This window comes from Aythya marila (assembly GCF_965140915.1).
Source record: "Aythya marila genome assembly, chromosome: 6".
Taxonomy (NCBI): Eukaryota; Metazoa; Chordata; class Aves; order Anseriformes; family Anatidae; genus Aythya; species Aythya marila.
Window position 1 is genome coordinate 5258711 of NC_139047.1, and position 20055 is coordinate 5278765.

Here is a 20055-nt window from a genome sequence, read left to right on the forward strand (position 1 = left end):
GGCAGGCTCTGTTCTGAGGTGGCGCAGCCTTCCCCTAACCTCATATCGCCTCCATGGCCCCCCGCTGCCTCTGCCTGCCCTCCTGGGAGGTCTCCAGGCCCTGCTGCTTCCCAGCGGAGCTTTAGTCACTTCTGAAATAAAAAGGCACTTCAGCAAAGCCTCCCACATGATAAAAGTAGCCCCTGATGTCTTTAACAAACATCGAGAGGGAGTTGGACCCCTGTTACTCCCTGTGTTTTACATTCTGGGGAAAAACTATGCAATCTACTTTGTTATCAAAAGAATTGTAACTATCAGCTGTTTGAAGAATTGATACAAATGTTTAAAGGAAAGTGGAAACAAACAGAAGAGTGATTTTTATTTATTTATTTATTTATTTTTGGAAAGCCTATAGGGACCGTGACACAACCGAAAAACCCGCCCCTTTCTGCGGTAAATGTTTTCGGAGCCATTCCCCCCTCACGAGAAGCACGTGAGATAAACCGGGGGGATTCCAACCGCGTCAAAACAGAACCGGCGAGTACCAGAAGAGAGGATGCTGCTACCACTGACGGACAGCACGAAGAGCAGCCGGTACTGCAAGGAACGCCGCCGCTTCACAGCCCCAGCGCCGCCACACCTGCGGGCAGCCGGCGGCTCCGGAGTCGCCTCACGAAATGGCGGCCGAGCCGCCGCCGCCTGAGGGCCGTTGGCGGCGGTTGCGGCCGTTGTGGAGGCGCGCGGCGGCCGCGCGGCCATGGCGGGGCGGCGGCAGGAGGCGGGCGCGGCGCTGAGGCGGCGGCAGGAGCGGGCGCTGCGCGGCACCATGCGCGTCGTCAGGGAGCTGGGGCCCGCCGCCTTCCTGCTGCAGGAGGACGGCCGCCGCGGGCCGCCGCTGAGGGTGGGTTGGGGGGGTTGTGGGGTGTGTGGGGACACACGCACGGCTTGGTCCGGGTGTGGGGTGAGGCGGCCATGGCGGCTGCTGGGCGCTGTCCTTGCAGGTGCTGCTCGGAGCGCCGCACTCGTGCAGCTGCGGCACCGCCCGGGCGGGAGCGGGGCTCTGCGAGCACCTCTGCTGGTGAGGGGGCGCGGCCGGAGGGGAGGGGACGGGACGGGGCGGGGGGACAAAGATAAGGCTGGTATCAGCCACTGGCACATCCCAGAGATGGGGACCAGGAGGGGAGAGACGGGTCCTAAGCACCTCACAGCCCCAGGAAGGAATGGCAAAGCAGCAAAGCAGGGAAGGGACAGGGATATATACTCAGAATGGGACTAACCCTTGTATTTTAAACATGGATTTCCACCAATTTATATGTATTTAGCTGAATTTGCCACAGCAAGATGACTCACTGTCTCACATCACACAAACTACTTGCTCCGTGAAGCCCTGAGATTCTTACGAAGCTGCTCCAATTACATTCTAAAGCTGAACTAACAACTAACTTGATATTGATGTTCTTACGTAGCAGATACTTTGGTTATAAATTGCAGGATTCTTCTGAAAAAATACCGATTACCAAGAGATCATGAATGTAAGTATTTGCATCACTTTTATGGGTTGCAGGTAGAGTTTACTAATTTTAAATGGATGAAGCATTGTCCTCAAGTTTCAGTCTTGTTCTTCCTCCTCTCCCACCTCCACTTAAAAAATAAATAAATAAATAAATAATAGCACTCTTGGACATTTTCCCATTTGTTTCCCTTTTCCCCCAATACAGAAAACTTACATTACTTCACTGACTACAGCTGCAGGCTCAGGAAAAATAAAAATACAGAATAGCTAATCAGTTGCAACAATGTCAGAGAGAAGGAAGAAAGAATTTAGAAAAACACCTTGTATCGAAGTTAATCCAGTATTCTCCAGACACTCTTAGAGAGCAGCCACTGACATACTTGGTGCTTTCCCTAGTCAGAGAGTAGCTACAGAAGTACAGCTCATCTTTTATACCAAAAAAGCTGTAATAACTTCTCTAGGTTACTCCACCACTTCTACTTTTGCAGCATCTAAACTGTAGTATTTGCTGCATGCTGTAAATGTCAAAAAGATTTTGTAATCCTTTACTCGTTTTGCCATTTATCACTTTCTGTCACCCAAACCACAAAGCTTTCCAATACAGACAGTATAAACTGCATGTTAAGAAGCAGGTTCTCAAGTACTTTCTTAGACTTCCTTTTCTAGGACTTGAGTAACTCCAGTAACTTCAATATTCTACAAAATTATTGGTGTAAAGATCTCTTCTCATGTAGTAACCATAACAAAACAGCTAAATACAAACCAACTTTAAAGAATGGCCACTATTCCAAAAGATACTTTAAAAAATATATATATATTTATATATATACATATGAAATCAACCATCTCATACATAGTCAGAAACTGGTTTGTATATTTCTATCTGAACTATATTTGTTAGAAGATTTACTCTGAGGCATAGGCAACAATTTCAGTAGACAGTTGGATTTCATCTTAACTCAGAAAACTTCACACCTAGTTTCTGGCTGAGGAATTATAGTGGCATGTGGTATCAGAACTATATCCAGACTGTGTTTCAGAGAACAGAGTGATTTGCCAAAACTGCCTGTTTGCAGAGGAATGTCTTACCTTGTATCACTTCCCCCTCGCAAAAATAAGGAAACTTCAAGGAGAGAGCCCTTCAGTGTTTTACTGAAATGTCAGTATTTTGTTGAGATAAGCCTCTTGAATAAAATTGCATAGAAAATATTGTAAACATTTTCTGTACAAGCTGTAAAAAAAAAACAATTTAGATCATTTTGTAATATATACAATATGTTTCATCCCCCACAGAGAAGGTCCCCACTGCATTTTATAGATGGAAAACTATTAAAAGAGCTAAGTAGAGAGTTCTGTCAGAAAATCTAAAGCAGTGTTTACTTTTGCTAGATGCTTGTAAGTCGGGTCTTCTCGAAAGAGAAATTGAGGAGATACTTGAGCGATTGCATCAGAAACCAACACAAAATGCAAAACAAACTCTCCTCTCACAAACACCACATGAAGAGAATGACAGATGCATTCATCAGAAAGAAATTGACAAAGAGGATGTTTGTCCCATTTGTCAGGAGGAGTTACTAAAGAAAATGCTTCCCATCACTTACTGCAGGTTAAGTGCACCATTTATTCTTTGTCTTGCTATATATATATATATATATACATATATAATTATAGAATAGGTGTTACAAGATCTACTAATACTGTTACCATCAATACACAATTAAGAGTATCTGATTGTTATTGTAGCCCTTTTCCAATCTTAAAACTTTAGCAATCATAGGAGTTGAACTGTGGGTAGAGAACGAGGAAGAGAAAAGGAAGAGTGCTTAGTATTGCTATGTGATTTTTCTAATACGCTTATAAAAGATGACAGAAATAGCTATTTGTTTTCTGTAGATACAGCTGTGGTAACAACGTACACATAAAATGCATGAAAATTTGGGCTGATCACCAAGATGAAACTGAGAAAGATTCTGTAGTGAAATGCCCACTCTGCAGGGAAAAATTTGCACCTCTAAAGCTCATTCTAGAAGAATTTAGAAACTCTAATCAACTTGTGACTGCAACAGAGAAAGCAAGACTGGATATGCACCTCGGAATCCCTTGCAATAACTGCAGAGTATTTCCAATTGTGGGAAAGTGCTACAAGTATGTACTTTTAAATCCAGATTTTGACAGTGTTGTGTCTTTGAGTATCTCTCTTAGTGCACTGCTTAATCCTCTGTCTTTAATATAAAGAAGTGACTTCATCTACAGTGTAGAGAGCCCATCTCCAAGCAGTGCTGTATGTATTTGGGATTGGCTTTTTCCGAATCATAAATTTACCTACTACTTTATCAACGCATTGACTGTTTGCTGTGCTAACTCCTTGTTCTGTTGATGTGGTTTTGTTTTTTCCTTTTAGGTGCACAGAGTGTGCTGACTATCACCTATGCCATGAATGTTTCATTGGTTTCTGCCATTCTCCACATGTTTTTCTTTTTAGACAGGTATCAAACAGGTTTTCTTTGTTGTATCCTATGCTGACCTTTGTAATATTAATTGATTTTGTTTCCCCTTATGCAAATCATGCAGACACTGCATTAAATTTACTTTGCTACAAGCTAAGTGGCTACAGAAAGATACTAAACTAAGAAAAAAAAAAACCTTAATCTATGAGCTTAGTTGCCCTCCACCTGTAAACGTTGCATAATGGCACTCTTATATAGGCAGCTGCAAATGCATCCTAACTCATTCAGCCTACCTTTTCAGTTCCTCTATGTAAATAACCCCTTACAGCTGGCAATGTAATGAAAAAAACAAACAAACAAAAAACATAGGAACCAACGTTAAATGAGAAGGTTTTGGAGGGGCTTTGAGCTCTGCTTGTCCAGGGCAGAAGCACAATGAATCAGCACTAGAGATCTCCCTAATTAAACTTAACTGTGCCTTATTAAATTCTCAGTTTTATTACCCACAACACCAGTTACCTTCTGTAAGAGGCATACCTGAGACAATTACAGGCTGGTGGCAGTTTGTCAGCATGTTTTCTCCAAATAAGTGCTACAAGATCGTTGCTCAGAGTCCAGGAATAGAACAAGAGTACAAAGCCCTCAAAAATAACTATCAGTGATAATGTATATACGCAGTTCTACAAATAGTGGATTTGGGGTATAGAAGAGGCAGCTATGTAGCATCAGAGCAGTGAAAAATTAGTCATATTACCAGAACAACCATAATTGGATATCCTCACACCTTAAAAGTCATTTTTGCTGCCAATTTGTCTTAGGTTTTCCAGAAAAAACAGTTCTTCAGGTTTGCCATTCACAAAAGACAAACATTAAGAATGTCTCCAAGTTCTAGCTGAAGTAAATCTTTTCTGTTCCAGCCTTTGCAAAGGTCTGAGTAAGAGGTTTCACTTAAGACAGCTAATTTTATTTGCCACACCAAAAATAGTTAGGGAACATATTTGTTGTACAACTTATTCTTAGCCGTTCTTTGTGTTGCTTATAGGTGTTTATATCTTGAGTTCAATTTGTCTCAATCCTTTTGCATGTTACAGAAGAGAAATAAGAAATGGAGAGCTCTTGAACAGCCTTCAGGATTATCAGCCCAAGGAGGAACATATAAAAGCTTTAACCCAGCAAATAATTCTGAAGAAAAGCTATTATATCTTCAGAAGTAAGAACTTGTCCTTTTCTCTACTATTTAGTATGACAAACACAAAACATATTCAGTAACACTTTCTTTAACTGTATCTAAAACAATTTTAACAAGCAATAAATGTTTTAGTAAGAACATTCTTCTAATACTTCTAATGAAGCAACAAGTTGCTTTAGCATTGTTAAAATTATATATATATGGCGAATGAAGTAATTCTTTTCATGTAGCTTAGAAAGTCACAGCACAATACTAACAAAAATTACATTCTAAAAGTGAAAATATCCCTTGTTCAATAGTATTTTTCAAAGTGCCTTCAATTTTTCACTCAACAAACTGGGATAACAAATACAATGAACAAAATTCAACTGACAGCTTTATCATACAAAAACAAAACAGATGATATAGAGAAACAAAAGTTTTTGGTTATCTCTGTATCTGTTATCTCAACGCACAAGACTCTCATTAGAAAAACAGCATAACCTGATGTAGGTACTGCATGCATAGAAGATTAACATTTTAAAAACTTGATAATTCTAGGATCATCTCAGAAATGAATCAGTACTACCCAAAGAAAACATTTCTGATATTCTGATATTATAAACAACTGTTCCAGGTAGTAGTAGTTCTACACCAAGTGTCACACCTTAGAAGATGATGTTCTTATCCTTTTATATTTTTGATAAAAGCATAAGATAAGTAAAAGCTACTGAAAAGGATTACCTGTTGAGATACTTATTCAGACATTATTTACTTCTCATTCAAAACTAGAACCACCAATTACTTCTAAAGCAGACTACAGGATTAAGTTTAGAGCCTGATACCACAATTTCAAGCTGAAGGTAGTTTTGCATAAGAATATTTGGGTTATGAATTCCGAGCTTGGATTTCAAAAGCTCGTAACTCATAGCTTTTGTTCAGGAAAATTGATGTAGAAATTGTTGCATGAAATCCAATGGTTTACATTATGCAACTGCTCAGGCTAAGTGAACATACTAGTTGGTGTCCTGAGAGATCCAAGTGTCTGACTTGCACAGCAGCTCTGGTTTAGCAGACTGGTTAGACTATCTTAATTATTAAAGGTATTATTACAGAGAAGCCTTTGTCAAAGCCAATTTATCGTTCTGAAGTATTCACCTTTAGTTGCTATTTTTCTTAATTCACTGTTGTTTTGTTTTGTTTTAGGACTACTTGTACCCCAAAGAACATTGTGAAGTCTTTACCTGTTATTTTAGTTAGCAAACACAGTACTTTACTTGCCCCAGGTATTCAATGTAGACTCTGTTTGAAGAGTTTTCATCTTGGTCAGTATGTAAGACTCCTGCCATGTAATCACAAGGTAAGAGCTTAAAACAAGTGCCTTTAATATTAAGACCAAAATCTTCACATAACCTGTTAACTTGTAGCATGCCAGATTGTGCAGTTGACACTGATGTTATCCATAGCTACATAATTTGGAAGTATATAGGACCCAGCCAGCCTTTAAATTTCACTTTTGTTAGTTTGTACCAGCAGCCTTAAGCAAGCCCACAGAAGATAGCCCTTTTCAGATTTACCTTGTTCTAGTTTGCCTGATCAGAAGTATTTTCTTTCATTGATAACCAGATAGGAGTAATGTAAATCCAAACGTGCAGTCTCAGTAATTACTACTGCCCTTTAGCCCAGACTTGACATGGAACACAGTCAAAAGGGGAATTAAAGAGAAAGCTACTAAGGATCAGTGCTGATTCCCCATTTTAATGAGCATGTGTAATCTTATTCTGTGACAGTAACTTCATTGTTGGAGCACCTTAAGAACTGTGATCTAAACACCCAGTTTGTAGCAGCCTGTAATTTTTTAATTAGCTTCCTTTAGCCTGATAGTGCCCCAAACTTAGAGTGCATTCATTCTGTACATCAGCAGCATAGCACCCAGTGAAGTTCCTCTTGGTTTGCATTCAGGGCACTTGAAGAAATGTCTTCTTAGAATCACTGCTACATTGATTAGCCCATATTTAGTTAATATGATATTATATATAATATTATGAAAGAGGTGACCTTTGTCTTTTAAGTTTCATAGGGAATGTATTGACTGTTGGCTACTACACCAAAAAAACACATGTCCTATTGATGAATACGTTATATACAATCCCCTCACTTGGAAGGATACACCAGCCAAACAGGAGAACTTCCCAGCAGGTTCTCATACAAGTGTTAAAAGACTTGTAAAAGAAGGGAAACCGGAAATGTATGTCTCTGGAAGTCGATTTTATCTCAAGCAAGGATCATCTGCACATACATCAGGAAGTTCTGGAAGTAGCTTCAAAAAGCTTCCTAATAGCAGTGTGCCAGAAACTCAAAAGGATTTAAGAAGTTTTAGCGACCTCCATCTAGGTAATTCTGATCCTAACAGCAGCAGAACTCTATGCAATTTTTCTAGGCACGGTAAGGATATTTCTCTAAGCTCTTGTGAAGCAGCATTTTCTGTGAAGTCCAGCACTATTAGGAAGGCTGACATTCATAATGCTTTCAGAAGCCCACACCTGACTGACTGCAGCAAAACAAGGAAAGTATTTCCTATTAGAAAAGATTACTGTGATAATTCCACAAATGAAAGATACCCCAGGGAGCTGAATTTGAAAATCAATTTGTGTGCAACAAGCCATTCTTCAAAAAAAGGTAGTAAAGATATTGGAAACACCATCCACCAACAAAGGCTCCTAACAAAGCGACTGCCTAAAGATAACCATCTTAACTTTAAACAAACAAAAACAGATTTATTATTGGAAGGAATTCCACTGCATGCCAGCTCACGATTTCCTTGTTTTAAATAACACAGCTGTATTTTTATTTCTATAATCCATACACAGGATTTCTTAGAGACCAAGACACAAGTTAATAAGTGAATAATCCCATGGCATGAACTGCAGATACTACAAAAACTAACCCACTGCTGTTGAGTGCTGCAAGAAATGTTTGCCTTAGATCACCTCAAACACAGGAACTCATCTGGCTGGTGTAGACACGTTTCAGAAAATAGCTACATACTTGTAAAATTGTCACCATTTCTTATTTGCAAGTTTTTAACCTTCAGTCAAGTAAATTACTCAAAAGAAATGTAAAATGTAGAGAGCTTTTGTATTCTTAAAGACCAATTAGATCATTCTTAAAGACCAATTAGATCAAAGTTCCTATTTAGAGGTGTAACGAAGCCAGACTGATTTTAACATTATTGCTGAGTCATATCAAATCTGCTGGTTTCAGTGTGCAATAATAAAAGCAAGATGAGCAAGAAACTATATATGTGTCAGGTACATTCTGTATGATCTGCTGTCACTTACTAATAATTAATTCCTCAGAAGAGGAGCTAAGCCTTGAATTAGCATATAGGAACCACAGCTATTTTCAACTGTGTATAGGTGGCCAAGCCAAAGAACTACCAAGTATAACAATTATTTCCCAAATGGCAATATAATAAATTTTAATTAACATGGCAGGAGAACCTTTGCAAAGTGCTTGCCTGTAGTCTTGTAGGGTTTCTGAACAATGATGAAATTCATGAAACATGGTTTTTGTGAAGTTTAGAAAAGAGTAAAGCTTGAGAAATACTATTATTAGATAAAATTAAAAACAGGACATTATATCCTGGAGTTCCACTTAAGCTCTTCTGTATCACAGAATCGTCCTGTTCTTCTACCTGGATTCTACTCAGATAATCTACTTTGAGATTTGTAGTTGGAATTGACATCTGTCTTCTGCGTTGTGCAGACATGCAGAAATCTTTTATTTTTCCCTCAGAGCCACAGAAAATGACTAAATGGAAGAGTGGAGAAGAAAGACTATGAGCAAGAGCAAAACCTGAAGTAATATTCTTGTTCTCTGAGTACCCCTAATTAAGCAAAATCAATTTACACTGTAATCTTAATTGCACTATCCAAGGAACAGTAATCAGATTTAACATGGATATAGAAGCCTTTCTTAACTAGAAATGGGACAGAGAATATGACTGAATTAGAATTGGTAAACTTCTAAGGACAATAACAGTCTTTTATCATTGGAATTATGGCGATGCGAAATACAGTCTTTTAGTGTTATTTAGAAAAGAAGTGTTACACGAGACAAATACATTCCTACACAATGTATTATTTCAAAGACATTCAAATCAGTGGTTTGCAGGGACAGGACGAGGAGTAATGGTCGCAAGATAGAGCACAGGAAGTTCCGCACCAACATGCGAAAGCACTTCTTCACAGTGAGGGTGATGGAGCACTGGGACAGGCTGCCCAGGGAGGCTGTGGAGTCTCCTTCTCTGGAGATATTCAAGGCCCATCTGGACGCCTACCTGGGCAGCCTGCTCTAAGGAACCTGCTCTGGCAGAGGGGTTGGGCCCTATGATCTTTTGAGGTCCCTTCCAACCCCTTCAATTCTGTGATTCTGTGAAATGAAAGTTAAGGGACTGATGACTTTTTAAATCTATTTTATTATATTGCATAAACTATGACATTTTACAAATCTTAGTTACATTTTTAGCAACAGACACACTGATACCGTAACAGAGATGAAAATACACCTCTGACAAAATATAAAAAGGTAGAAATACTTAAAACCTGGATGCTGAATATCAAGAGTGTTTTAAATGAACTATACCTGCTCTTGAGCGTTTCTAAAAAGACTGCCACAGTAATGAAGTTTCTGTTGATTGTAAGGCTCCAACATGCAAGGTGGTGACCACAGCCGGTGTCATCAGCTCACCTACGTTTCAGCACCTCAGTAATGGTTTATGATCTCCATGCTCTAGTGTGCACGAAAAAGTTTTTACACAGTAGCAAGATGATGTAAAAACGGTATTGGACTGAAGTGCAACAAGTGCCTCAAAGGAACTGAATCAGTTAAATGGAAGAAAAAAGTACCACTGCACTTTTGGGGAGGCGCAAATATAGAAATGTAGATCAAAGAAATTGTAAATTGTAGATTGAAGAAATTATAGAAATGAACTGACAAAAAAAAAGTTACATTTGGTAAAATAACTTTTAAGCTGAGTGCTAATGCTAGAAATTATAAATACAGCTTTCACCCACCAGTCTTAAAATAACGTGAAGTCATTTTTTTTTCTTTTAAATAAGCATAACACAAAAAGACTGCTTTTAAAATAAAACAAAGCTCAAATTAAAAATCTCTTAACCAACCTTTCATATGAATTCTTTATCAGAAATGTACCGGCTCACAATTAGAAGTGTGGCACAATTTAGTGAGAATTCTATAAAAGAAGGCTCATTTTTAACTCTGTAGGCCTACCATTGTGTTTTGCATATGTATGATTCCACCAAATCTTAAACAAAGAGAAGCTTGGGTTATGTACACAATACAAGTTACGCCCCAAAATGAGATACAAATTGGTTCTAGAAAACAAAAATTAAATACATAAGTCCGTATAGTTTCTGCTTCTACTGGCAACAATGGTTAGCAGCTAAAAAAGGATTTTTATTATAATAATAATTTGTACATATAAACATATATTAATTTCATTTCTGGAGTTAAAATTCCAGTCTCATACCTGTAAATCCAGTAACTTCAAGATGCTTACTCTTGACTTACGAAGTTGAATTGGATCCCATATGTGGATTTTTAAAAGATACTACTAATCAGATTGCTAAAGATATACTTCTTTAATTTCTTTTCAAACATAAAATACAAAAGAGACAGGGTGTACAATCATCATCATCATGCAGGAGTCAGTATTCCAACATAAAAACACTATTATCTGCCTTTGAAAATACTATAAAAGCTACGGAATTGCAAGATTGCAAGTATGAATTAGTTGGTTTTCATGGTTGTTTTTTTTTTGGCTAACAGAAAAAAAATTACCTGTGCTTTTCCAATAGTCAGGTGTTCCACTGATAAAATAAGTCTGATGAAAGACAAAGGCACTTCAGCAGCCTAACTTACCTTCAGATTTTCCTAATATGCAATGTTTCATATGCAGTAATAGGCAATGGATGTAGTTTACTGCGTTTTAATTCATACACTGTTATGAGTAATGTTGTTAACCTGTTTTGCATTTTAACTAATAACAAGAGTTTCAAATGCTGTCCAATCATTTCATCCTCTTTGGTACAAACTACTGCTCAAAAACAAAGCATACCACTAAACATTTTCATTCCTGCATACTGGATTATTTTTGTGCATCACCTCTAGCTCTGCATTGATAAATAGTGTTTCTAATCATCAAATCAGTTGTGCTTTCAGGTTTTTAAGATATCAAACTTATAAAACTGCCATTTTCTGGCAGTAGTATGAAGATTTTTCCTGTTAAACTAACGGAATTTTTAAGCATTCCCCCCAAAACTTTTTTTTTTTTTTAATACCTGACATTTGATAACAATATGAAAATTACTATCAGTTATTCTAGGGAACATATCCAGTCTGACGCACATATATATTATTTCATCTGATCACCTGCATTATTATACATCGAAGTACAGATTTGTGCAACATAAATTAATCCGCAGAAGCAGGCCTTCGCTAACTCCATTAACCACCTCATTGAAAACAGGTGACACCTGGAACTGGTATACCCATCTGCAAGAAGAATCTCAACATCAAGATAATGTTTTGTCTTTTCCACCTATGTGCGTATCTATGTACAGTATCTGGAACTAAAATTGTTTGGAACACAGTGTAGTCAAACTTTTTTTTTTTTTTTTTTTTTAAAAAAAAAGGATGAGAAAAAAAGAATTCCAGTCACTAAGAGGTAATACAGGTTTCTAGTGCATAAATTCCAACATACAACTGGAACATGAAGACTCAGACAATATATTCTGTAAATACTGAATATAAATATGAAGAATTCTAAGTATTTTAGAATATATAGCATTTAAAATCCAAGATTTAATGCTCATGATAGGGCCAAGGAAGTACTCCCTGTCACTGTGTGCTTAGGGGCATTAGCAATTCTCACACATTTACCTTCCCATATACAGCTATGGGAATAATATCTCTACAGACTAGCTTCCCATATTCTGACACAGAAAACAAATTATATATTTATTTTGCATATAAAACTAGACTTTGGAAAAGCCTTCTAAAGTGTCACCAGCAGCATAAAACATTATGTGATAAATGCTAGCAAGTTACACACATAAAAGTCAGTACGTGGAATCTACAAAGCAAGGAAAGATAGCTGGTGCTTGCATGGCATGGATAGAAGCAACAGCTAAAAACAGCTTAGAAATGGTTTTATCAGAACTGCAGCATGTACACTCCAGAGAAAAATTTGAATACTCTACTAAAATAAACACTCATACTCTCATTAGCAAGAGAAGGGCAACAGTCTAGGAGAGATGGCAACCCACAAGGAAGATGTTAACAGGAGGTGTCCTACATGGGGATGCTATGGCTACTCCACAGCCTCTAAGGACATGTATTTACATACAGCTAAATCATCTCTATTGAAGATGAGAATATACAGATCATTATTTCAGAAAGAAATTTGTCTTGCTTCCTACTACCAAAAAAGTCTAGCAGCAAGAAACTCTTTCAAGAACATGTTCACCTCTGACTTGCTTTGCTGCCTAGAAGCTGAAGTGCATCGCTTACACGTGGTCTCTGAAGAGGCCATTCTGTATGCCCATTATCTGTATGTCCAAGTTAAAACTGTGACTAGATCTAGACAACCAAAAAGCTCATTTAGACTGGATGGTTTAAAGACAAACTCCACTTTTCGCTCATGACCCACTGGCATAGCAGACAAGAACCTGCACCAAATCAGTACAACTTTTGGTACCGTTCTTTTAAAATCTCGTACTCATACATACTTGTGTTGATCTTTTCAACATTTCCAATCCTTTTTCTTTGGTGCCCAGATACCTACTCTGATGCAGAACAGGAACGCTGGAGTGCAAAATTTAATTCCTCTGAACTCACATGAATAAAGCCATTTACTGTTGTCTTTATCTTTTGATGATTTTAGGTAAGTTTAAGGAATTGGGTGGTCTTCATATCTACAATGAAAAAATGCATTAAGAACAACAAAAAATCTGCTATATATTTAATTTACCAGAGTTGAACAAAGTTAAATATAGAGACATCTCATTTGAATTTCAACAACTTGAAATTAACAGAAGATCCCTGACAATGATTTCAACAGAATGTACGATGCTATCTCTTTGAAAAGGAACTCATCAGCACTGATGCAGCTCTAAGGAAGGTATTACTGAACCTTGAAAGCTAAAGCTTTCAAATCAAGTGTGCACCTATATGAAAATATAGATCTGAAGATATATAATGGATAATTAAAAGTATGTAAACAAAGGAAAGGATGAGAACATCACCACTTTGGGCTAGAAAGTTAGTCATACACCAAATCCAGTGAAACTGAATACAGGAGAATATGAATTGTAAAAAAATTATTTGGTATAAGAAAGGTGAATTACAGTTACCTAGAGAAAGTACAAAAGGCATGCTAATATGGCAAGCAATCTTAACATCTAAAGTAGATGAATGGCACCATTAAACCTAAGTCTTCTGGCCAAACAAAATCACAGATACCAGAAAAAAGTTGGACTAATGTACGGCTATTACCTTTCTGGTTACCCTACGTATTCTTCTAAAAACAACACCAGACAACCAACAATCCCAAAAGAAGAGACACAGCTCACAGCACAGTTTCCTGAGTCAATGCTCCCAGAAGCCCAGCCACACAGGACAGTTCCTGACCCTGAGCATCATGCTGCCACATCCTGACTGCAAGGTTGGGATGGATCTTCATATGTACCACCACCTTTCACTCCCTGTTTTTCCTGTAGAAAGAAATCCTGAAGCACAGGCACAGAAAAAAATCAGGGTGTACTTCACAACAGTAACAGGTAACTGGCAGGGGAATCAGAACTACAAGACAGACAACTCAGTGCACCTCACCTCACAATTCACATACAGGCATAGTATGCTTGGGTCTCAGTATTGAACCTGAACGACTACAAACTAAGGGAAATATCGTTATAAAGCTTTTTTAGGATGATTTGTAATCAAACTGCCAAAGCCAAAATGCTGAAACTTATTTCATCAGGGAAGCATCTTGAAAGCCATGGAAAGACATCCTATACACCATACAAAGCACATTGAGGTGTTGTGTATGCTTTTCTGTTAGCCAAAGCTGAAACTATCACTTTGACAAAGATGAACATAAAAATAAAGAATATTCCAATGGCCTTTTCCTTCCTCTATACATATCATAGTTACATTTCATGCATTCATGACTTTTGGTACGTTTAACTCTAAGATGAGTCATAAGTAGTATTCATATTGCATTACAGACCAAATTTTAAAGTCTGCTTCTCATGCTCATAAAAACCCCAACTTTTGAAAGCCTGCTTAGCCCCTCTACGATGCACAATCTGGGACAAAAGTAGCTCAGACTAGCAGAATGTAGGCACATAAGCCTCCAATTATCTTTTTTTTTTTTTTTTTTTAAATCATAAAATAAAAAGCAACAGCTTTCCCATTAAAAGGAACTATTACAAAGGTATAACTTGTCCAAACTTACTTCCTTTTTCATTATGGGCCGAACTCTTAACACACACCTGCAGGAATTCAAGACAGTTTTGGAGCAAAACTGGTTCAACAGTAGGAAAGAAGAGATTTTAACTGATAAATGAAGCCAAAACAAGCCACTAAGATCAGCAGCTTCAAATGCTAACAGAACCAGTCCTGTTCTGCAGAGGTGGACGCTTCCTAGCAGATGCCAATCTTCAACATCCACAGCTTGTATCAAAAAGGACTATAACAGATGGGCAACATCTTAAGACAGCAGAGACCATGAACTGCAGTGGCCACACAGCTTGTACATGTCCCCCTGCTGGCACTGCTGTTTGGAATGGTAACATTTTGCACACGGATGGACACAGAGAAAGGGCAGTGATGCTATAGAGCTCCGGTGATAAATCCAACAGAGCTCTTGTGCTGGTGTCACGGGACTACATGATGAAGCGTTGAACATCATACAAAGTAGCAACAGATCCCTAGAAAAGTTCACATAGAAAATACTGTACAGATGGTCACATTTATTAGGAACAAGGCTGAGGAATGGCTTTAACCACTCTGCCAATGCATTAGCAACAAGTAAAAAACAAAAGTTGTGCCTACATTTCTCGCTGTGCATTCTGAGAGGTGCATCCAAGAATGACAGACTAATTAAAACGTGGGCCTTCCCTATACTGCCATCAAAATTAGGAACTGGAGAACTTTAATTTGTCTTTCCCTGTAATCAATTCATATTGAATATCAATTGCCCAGTCGAAGTAACTCAAACTGTACATTAAAAAAAATTAACTTTTCTTGATACTAGAAAACAACATTTCCCTTGTAAACCCAACACTGCAGAATTACGCAAGCAGCCAAGAGGTCAACAACCAGCAGGGATAGCAACAGCACAAAGCACATTGTGTTCTAATTTATAGGAATAAGTGGCCTCTCCTCTCTTTTCTTCCAAATATTTGTTTTGCTATCTCTTTTGGTCATAGGTGGTCTCTCCCTTTTCTTAGGTGAAGGGATACTGGATTCCTGACTTCCTGACACAGTTTTTCTTCTTAGACCTTCTTCATCGTGATGTTCCATGACTGGCCCATTCCCGCCATCCAAAATGTGCCTCACAGCCTGGTCCTCTGGGGTGCACACAGTGGTCCCACTTTCACTGCTACTCAGATCCAGATCTTCCAAGTAAAGGATCTTTGAGTGTGGCATATTTTTAATGAAAGTTTTTTCTCTCTCCAGTTTCCTACTAGGATGATGCTCATTCATGTCCACACCAGAGTCCAGACTGGTATCATTACTCTCTGTTTTTCTGCCCTTTTTCAGATCTATAAAGGAATGCCTCACTTGAGCTATTGGCTTTCCGTCCAGGGACACAAACCACGCTCGAGGGTGTGGAGATGGCTTTCCTTTAGAGAGCTCCAGTAATGTTTGTTCTGAGATGCCTTGAAGTTCAGATGAAAACGGAGTCATTACAACTGCTTCATTCAGTGTCCCAGGAACAGAGACGGATTCCAGTAAGCTGTTAGTGTACCGGCCCCAGCTTGACGTTTGAGAAGGTAAGCCTTGTTCACCATCTAACGTGCTTTTTTCATCTCTGCAGACAGAAGGCTGTGGATGAGAGTGCACTGGCATTTTCGGTAATGTCTGCATGTAACCGTCTCGATTCACGGGCTCCATCATGGGGTTATATACTAACTGCCCTTTCCTTGGCAAAGTTGCTGATTTAGCAGCATGCAATTGTTCTGGGGAATGGAAAAGGTCAGCAGTTTGAAGAATAGCAATAGGTTGATTGTAAATATGCATTAGATGTTCTGGGATATGGGAAAGCCCATACATCTCCTCTTGCAGTGTAAGATACCTGTTTTGGTCTTGAATGTCCCTGGGAGCCTGGGAAATAGCACTGTTGCTATGCTTTGGCTGCTGTAAGTGTCTGACTCCAGCGTTAGGCTCCAATGAATGGGATGAATTCACTGACTGACCAGTTTGACAGGCTGACTGATAAGAAGCATCCTCGTTGTAGATTTTAAAGTTGTCTCTTGATTTTCCATCTTCTGTGTCTATGGATATCCTTCTCTGAGGACTGTACGAAGAGATCTTCGGTGGATATAACTGAGACTTATCCTCTAACTTTAAAGATCCCTTGGTTGTATTGATGTGATTTATGTGAGTTGTTGATGTTGTCTGGTCTTTTTTCACAACATCCACTTTCGTTGTATTTTTTTCCTTCTTTTGTGTCCGACCACATTTATCCCTAAGCAAAAGAAACGCAAAGTGACTGCAGAGCTTGCTAGGAAATACTAACTTCACTACCATAGTTGAACATTAGATGTTGGTTAAGAAGTTACTAGTCACAAACTTAAAATGAAGTTCTGTAATCACCAAAAAAAGAAAAAAAAGAAAAGGCTATATATATTTGACCTTAGTGTATAGAGCAAACAAATAGAAAAAACATTCCTAACTTCTTTTAAGTTATGTTAAGAAAACCAGTCTCAATATCAAGAAACTGTTTATCAACTTTAAATTACATTCACACTGAACTTATTAAAGCCTCTCTTTTTGCTTACCTGCAGTAACAAAGAAGAACAGCAAAAAATCCAATGATAATGATAACAGTACCTCCCAATATGGCTGTAAGGAACACTGTATGATAAGCTGTTATGTCCTTGGAAACCGCACTAATTATGGATTCTAGATTTTCAGACAGAAAACCAGACAAGAATTAGTCGTCAAAACCAAGTAATTCTGCTTGATAGGCAGAGCTGAAACTAACAGGTCATATTCTACTTCTCCAGTCATTTTGTGTTCCTATAGCACTATGTTCATCTCTTCTCTTCACCTTGCTATTCCAGCAGACTAGAAAATACATAAACAGTAGTTACAATATAATGGATCTTCTAAGATTCATTTCAAATACTATAGACTTACCATGACATCTACTCAATGCCAGCCAAATGACATTTGTATCCGCACCAACTTAGAAACATCATTTACATTTTCCATTTAGTACTTCTGTTAGAAAGTGCTTTTTAGTGTTTTTTAATCTTGACATCACATTTCTCCTGTAAGAAGCTCTCAGTATCAATCCTCAAGATCCAGATGTGCAACAAGCCCACATAAAACAGGTTCCACTGGGACTTTCTACCTATGCCCAACTGTCTTGCATTTCTTTGTCATACATGATCTTTAACAGTAAGGGACATAAGCCCACTGATTTTTAAGTTGCCATACTCACAGTTCCCTTGAAGGGTTCTTCCAAGAGACAGCAACACTATAAACACCAACCTACTAATGCTGCTCTGGGGAAGTCCAGGATGTGTTAAAAGTTCTAGGAAACACTTACATGCATGAAGGCTCGTTATCAGAATTCAAACAAGCAAAAGTTACCCAACTGTTGAAATGTTATGTCATTTTCCCTTGCTACTGTTAAACAAAACAATCTGACATCCTGATGATACATTGGTACTGGGGTTATTCAGTACTTTCTTTTACAGTTGTTGCAATACCTCTTGTTCCAGGCAGTGGAGCTGCTATCCAATACCCTAATTGTTGAGCAGTGTATGTCCATACTAATTGACCATTTGTTTCCTTTACCATTCCTAGACCACGGCTTACCCAAGCACCTGAAAAAGACAAAATATTGCACATGCCATGCAGCATTCCTCTGTATCTAAAATCATCAGCAATCTAACTATGATCAAAAATAGAAGTTTACAGGAAAAATTAAGCTTCTGTCCTACGTACCATGTGTTAGACAGCTTTAGCTAAACATGCAAACTTTCTCTTGATATTTTCAATGAAAATATCCCTGTGTGAACACTGACTTTGAAACAAAAGTAGCAAAATAAATTACTTCAATTAATTTCATAATACTTCTTTTAAATTAGTAAATGCTTTGCATAGATATGCCTGTAAACGATTTGGGAAAAAAAAAATCCTACTATATGAGCTTAAGCACGTATTAAGGCCAAGCCCCAAAATGAACAGGCAGGTAATTTAAACATATGAACAGAAGTTTAACATTAGCTCATACCACTTAGTGGGAAAGCAACATAATCTAATAAGCTACAATGGGATAAACAATGCTTGTCGTGAATGTTCCCTTTCCTCCTTCCTCCCCCAAGACAAGAACAGTTTGATTAGACCAAGAAAGGTCTATTGTTAGGCCACAGATTCCACACCATCTGGGAGGCAATGCAAAACACAAGTCTTATGGTATGCCAGCTTCTATAGTTAATAAAGTATGTATGCAGTAGAAGAGACAGAATTAAACCGTGTATTATTTGAATACATTTCTTATGCACCACCTGACACGGAAGCACTGATTCTTTATGACAAATTACCCAAGGACTTCAGAGTTCAAAAGTACATCTCAACATTTGCTGAGGACATCTTGCATGCAAGATGCTCCATGCCAGAACCTATTATTCAGTGTGGTGGTACCTCTCCATGCAGCTCAAATGGGGCCCTACTGCTGCTCATGGGTGCTCTCCAGTGTGTGCTGGAGAGTGGAGGTATTCAGCTCCCTCAGTTACCAGAGCTCTGATTAAGGAATACCTTGCTAGTACTCAGTTATCTGAGAAACAAGTCATATTTTGTACGTCAGACCAAAGGGAAAATAAAGGTATTTAAAAACAAACATGCAGAACAATGAATGCAGTTTGCAAAACCCCATTGTAGAGGAGACATGAGGAAGCAGAATAAAGTGGTAGCTGAAGTTTTGCCTGAAAGATCTCTCTCCTTGCTCCCAGCCCTTCCTGTTCTTTCCTCACCAAGCAGCAGTGAGGTTCCATAAGAACACGACACTTTAGTCAGTGCCCATCACAAACAATTCACCTTTACAGAACCTCTACCAGAGAACAACCCCAAAGGTGAAAAGACAACTATTATTATTTTTTCTTCTTTTTGGGTTAGTACATTACACTCTTGCTCTACCCCCAAGGACAACATGCCCAAGCAGGCACATCAAGTAGGCTCCTGAACACCCACATATGCAACTTACACGGGTTTATCTCTCATCTACCCTGGTGCTGAAATGCAATGCTTCATCAGCTGTTTGTTTTAATAGCACTGTTGACCTAGTTTTATTAGTTTTGTAAGTTAAAACAGCTCAGCATAGGTACAGATGACCACAGGAGCTGGAAAAGGTAGTTGCAGCAACAAGAAGAACAAGGAATTAAATCCCCTAATGCTATTTTACCATCACAGATTATGACTTACTTTGATAAAGAATGCTGTCTTTAATCACCACTTCCCTTTCTGAAGTCTTCTAGGTGTCTAGACAGATTTCATCTTTGTGCCAAAACTTAGTCAATATGTCATTTTTAATTAGCATGTTCTCATTTCAGATCAGTATTCTTTGGTTGTTCCTAATTAATATAATCATTTTATTTCTCAAATGTGTAAACGAGAATTCTTTACAG

The 20055-nt window shown here is 38.3% G+C and overlaps 2 protein-coding genes across 4 annotated transcripts in view; one reads left to right on the forward strand and one right to left on the reverse strand.

Moving 5' to 3' along the window:
• The first annotated feature begins 603 nt into the window (after window positions 1–603).
• On the forward strand, window positions 604–8675 carry ZSWIM2 (zinc finger SWIM-type containing 2). The gene is made up of 8 exons (XM_082763210.1): window positions 604–1118; window positions 1446–1511; window positions 2882–3098; window positions 3386–3637; window positions 3894–3978; window positions 5031–5149; window positions 6314–6467; window positions 7180–8675. Exons 1-8 carry the CDS (start codon window positions 737–739, stop codon window positions 7939–7941), a joined length of 2037 nt encoding a protein of 678 aa, XP_082619336.1. The 5' UTR covers window positions 604–736; the 3' UTR covers window positions 7942–8675.
• Window positions 8676–9444: 769 nt separating this feature from the next.
• The window catches only part of FAM171B (family with sequence similarity 171 member B), a 33585-nt gene continuing 22974 nt past the window's right edge, over window positions 9445–20055 (reverse strand). The window contains exons 6-9 of one of the 3 annotated variants that reach the window (XR_014317749.1): window positions 18139–18255; window positions 17200–17323; window positions 14649–16886; window positions 9445–13920 (exon numbers count right to left, since the gene is read on the reverse strand). Coding sequence is in view for 1 of the 3 variants with exons in the window: in XM_082763100.1 (XP_082619226.1) it covers window positions 15551–16886; window positions 17200–17323; window positions 18139–18255 (1577 nt within the window). In the remaining 2 variants the exon portion in view is untranslated. Of the gene's footprint in view, window positions 16887–17199; window positions 17324–18138; window positions 18256–20055 lie in introns of all 3 variants that reach the window. The other 2 variants (XR_014317750.1, XM_082763100.1) reach the window with 2 other exon arrangements.